The following is a 4474-nucleotide window of genomic DNA, read 5'->3' as shown; positions in this document are numbered from 1 at the left end:
AGTAAAAAAAAAAGAGTGAATGCTTTTAAAACATTCATTTTTACAATATTCATTTTTCTTAAAATTTTCATTTTAAATTATGTCATATAAGATCTAACATGTTATTTAATAGTTAAATTAACGATTTTAATAAAAAAAAGACCTAATTGATATAACCTCGATATTTTAGAGATGTAATTAAAATAATTTGAGTTTAAAGAACCTCTGAGATGTTACAGGATAAATTTAAAGCTAGAGAAATAAAACAAAGTGAACTAAACGGTACGTATTGAATTAGTTAAACGGTGCGGATTAGGGACGGGTTAAATGAAACTGTGCACTTAAGGGAAAATTAACGGCCTGATCTGTTATAGGCCAACTGTTACTGATATTTTCTTTTCCTCATTTTCTTTGAAGTAAAGATGATGAGAAATGAAACGTGGAGAGCAAGCAACGAAATTTTCCCAAGAAAAGTATCCTCTCCTATTTCCTTCCTCCTTTTACTTCCTTCTCATGTTTCTTTCTTCTTTCTTTCTTTATTTTCTTAATTATATCTCTCTCTATATATTCTTAGAATTCTTTTGCTACTTGAAACTTGGGCAAAGCATCAACATATTCCTTTCTTTAAGATGACCAAAACCAACCCCCAAGAAAAGAATCTACTAACCATGAGGCCTGGAATAGTTTGATGAAGCAGTTTCATTTTTGTTGATCTTCTTCTAAATAATGTCACAGTATTTGAGAGTTGGAAAGAAAGAGATGGAAATTCAACATTTCAGCCATCACCATCCTTTGGTCTTCATCCAAGATCACAGTGTTGCAGCTCTTTGCCTTGGGTGTGAGAAACCTGTAGAGGGCTGGAGCTACGGCTGCAATCAATGTGACTTTTATCTTCATAAGGGATGTGCTGAGTTAGAGTTAGCCCCCAGATTCAGCATCCGTTCCACCCCAAACACCCTCTCACTCTTTTGCCAAAATCACCTTATCCTTCAGTGTGCGATTTGTGTGATAAGAGATTTGAGGGATTTGTTTATAATTGTTATGATTGTACGTTCGATCTGCACATCAATTGTGCTTTGCTTCAATCATCCATTGCTGCAAATTTTCCTAATTCTTTGCACCCCCATCCATTGTTCTTCATTCAAAATCATAACAATGAAGTCGAGCCTCATTGTTCCGGATGTCAGAAACCAATATCTGGTCCAATGTACCACTGTTCAGATTCAGATTGCACATATCCTAGACTTTTTAACCTTCATAAGGAATGTACTGAACTACCCCTTGAGATTAATCACCCCTACGATCGTAAGCATCCTCTTACTCTCTTGCCACAACCACCTACTCATCCCCAGAAACGTCGTAAGCATCCTCTTACTCTCTTGCCACAACCACCTACTCATCCCCAGAAATGTAGTTGCTCTTTGTGCAGAATCCGATGGAAGGGGTTTGTTTATTCTTGATCTCTTTGCAACTTTGACCTTTCACTTGATGATTTTCTTTCACCACCAACAATCACAGATGCAAGTCATGAATGCTTATATCTAGAAAAATGTCGTTTGTTTGTGATTTTTGTGGTACTAACGGGGATCACTCCCCCTATTACTGTGCTACATGTCACCTCCTTGTCCACAAGAATTGCATTTCATTGCCACGCCACATCATGATAACACGACATCTTCACACGATTTCTCTTTCCTATTCTCTTCGACAAAGTCAAGTTGAGGATTGGATGTGCAAAATTTGTTACGAGGAAGTTTATATAAGGTATGGCAATTACCGTTGTCCTGGTTCTAGATGTCATTTTATTGCTCATGTATGTTGTGCAACCGATGAAGCAACTTGGGATGGAACAATTATGCCGGAAGGCTATGATGAGAGGTCCGAGGAAGTGGTGCATGAACCTTGGAATTTGATTACTGATGTTGTTGAACAAATTCGTATTGGAGAGCTAATGGTAGCAAGTGAGATCAAGCATTCCTATCATGATCATAATTTAAGACTCACTTTTAGTGGGAAGACCAAAGATGACGATAGTCAGTGTGATTGGTGCACGAGACCTATATCAACTCCTTTTTATAGTTGTGAGCAATGCAATTTCTTTCTCCACAAAGATTGCGCTGAATTGCCTAAAAAAATGCCACACTCATTTCACAAGCATTTGCTTACTCTCTCAAACTCACACGATGAGGATGGTTATTCAGTATGCAGTGCTTGCAGTCAGTTGTATCAAGGATTTAGCTACCGATGCTACGAAATAGTTTGCAGCTTCAGAATTGACATTCAATGTATGTATTTTTCGGACACCTTGAAGCATCCGAGTCATGAGCATTCGCTCTTTCTTGTCCACAACAATGAGGGAATGTGGTGCAGTGCTTGTTTCAGAGTACCATTTCCATGGGATGTTTTATATAGATGCATGAAGCGCTGTGATTTCAGTTTAGACTTAAGTTGTGCAAAGCTACCACTCACTTGTTGGTACAAGTATGACAGGCATTTTCTTACTTTGACTTATTCTGATGATTCTGAGTTTCCTCAATATTACTGTGATCTCTGCGAGAAAATAAGACTGCCAAATTGTTGGTTTTACTACTGTGCTGATTGTGATAACTCTCTTCATCTCCATTGTGCTCTTGGAGTTCTCCCATATATGAAGCTTGGGAACAAATTCAAATCTTATCGTCATAAACATCCAGTCATTTTTGTGAAAAACATTTGGAATTGCCCTCCATGTAAGGTATGTGGTGAGATTTGCAATGGGCAGGCCGTAGAATGTAAAGAATCTGAATGCAACTTTACCGTCCACTGGAGTTGCTTTTGAAAACTCCAACGAAGCATTTGAATGATATTCTACTCAAGTTTAAGAAATAGGGAGGGCGCAAGATGAGAGGTGTGTTGTGTTCTGTGAAAGGGTGTAGTAGATTTGGTAAACATGGGTGATGGCCGTAGTTATCCTTATTCGCATTATGTTATGTTTATGATAGTTGTTTGAGCAGTAGAAGATTGTGCTAGATGAAACATGATTTGTAACCACATATCATTATCATTCACTTTTCTATTTGCTTCTTATCCTATCAACTTTAATCTAAAATTACAGATGAGAATGAAGAATTGTTTTCTAGCTTCTCATGACAAAATATATTTATTATCACTAAAATAATGAATATAATGTTGAGTTTTGAAATATTAAAAAAAAAACCCCTTTTCTTATTTTGTTTCATTTAATTTTTTAATTTTAAATTTTTATCAAATTATCTAGAATTAGGTGAAAAAATAGACGAGCTGTTAATTTTGATGATGTGGATAATTAATGTTGATGTGACATTCATGATAATACACGTGTTTCAGATTAGTAAAAATTAATTATTTTTAAAAAAAATTAAAAAGTATTAAATATTAAATCTTGACAGTTGTCTTCTTTTTAATTATTAATTTTAAATTTTCAAATTTTTAGTTCTAAAAATTTTCTTAAATAATATAATATGAAGCTGCCAATTTTAAAATATTAATAAATTAAACTAAACACTTTTTCTATTAATAAAAAAACATTTTCTTCCTTATTCTATTTAAAAAAAAACTAAATAAACTCTAAATGAAAGTTCGATCTCTTGAACACACGTTTGGATCATCTTAAGATTCTAAACAAGTAGAGAGAAAAAAAACGAGCTTTCAACTCAAATGAGAGAATATATTTATTGAATTAATAAATAATTCCAAATGATTCTAGCCATTTATAGGTTTTATAATATTTCAAACTAGTAAGCTCAAAGTTAAAAAAAAGTAAAATTAAATATGAAAAAATTTAAAAATTTATTTTAAATTCTCTCAAAATTGTAAAAAATTCTCATTAAGTTTTTCAAAATTTTTATAAATTTGTAATTGAACTTTTTAAAAGTTTTAAAAATTCTTATTAAACCCCCAAAATATTTTAAGATTTGATGAATTCTTTTCAAAATTTAATTTCAAAATCTATTGTTGATTTTATATAACAAATAATACTATAATGCAAAATTTTTAAAATGAATTCGGAGAAATTATTAATTAGATAATCTTTTTCGTAATTTTTATTTTTGAATTAACAATTCTAAAATTATTCCTCTCTATTATATTTTTATTATATTTTGAAGTCAAACATAACACTGGTTGAAGCAGATATAATCACAATGAGAGTGACCAAATTATTGTATTTTGATGCCAAAGTTCAAGTACTGTGTAATTTATCTCCTCCAAAATTGTAATAATAAAAAGAATGATAATTTCATATTCAACCCCTATACTTTATCAAAATATCTAATTCATTTTTAAAATATCAATTTTGATACTTAAGCCTTAATTCCGTTTAATATTCCGATATATCCTTCTAATGGAGTTAAAATCTTACATCCATTTTAATGCAACCAATTGTATGGTTCCATGTGGCTCTATTAGTTAGAAAAATTTTAATCAAAATCAAGGGATTTGAAAATATTTATATCAAAGTTTATTTTAAAAGGAAAAA

At 32.1% G+C, this 4474-nt stretch overlaps 1 protein-coding gene across 1 annotated transcript; it reads left to right on the top strand.

Moving 5' to 3' along the window:
- Nucleotides 1-319: 319 nt before the first annotated feature.
- Nucleotides 320-3082, top strand: LOC107939346 (uncharacterized). Its single transcript, XM_016872674.2, has one exon. The coding sequence runs from the start codon at nucleotides 1511-1513 to the stop codon at nucleotides 2795-2797; it is 1287 nt and encodes a 428-aa protein (XP_016728163.2). The 5' UTR covers nucleotides 320-1510; the 3' UTR covers nucleotides 2798-3082.
- The last annotated feature ends 1392 nt before the right edge of the window (nucleotides 3083-4474 follow it).

Source organism: Gossypium hirsutum, chromosome A02 (genome assembly GCF_007990345.1).
Source record: "Gossypium hirsutum isolate 1008001.06 chromosome A02, Gossypium_hirsutum_v2.1, whole genome shotgun sequence".
In the NCBI taxonomy this organism is placed as follows: domain Eukaryota; kingdom Viridiplantae; phylum Streptophyta; class Magnoliopsida; order Malvales; family Malvaceae; genus Gossypium; species Gossypium hirsutum.
Note: the sequence above shows the minus strand (reverse complement) of the source record. Positions and strands in the feature narration are given on the sequence as shown.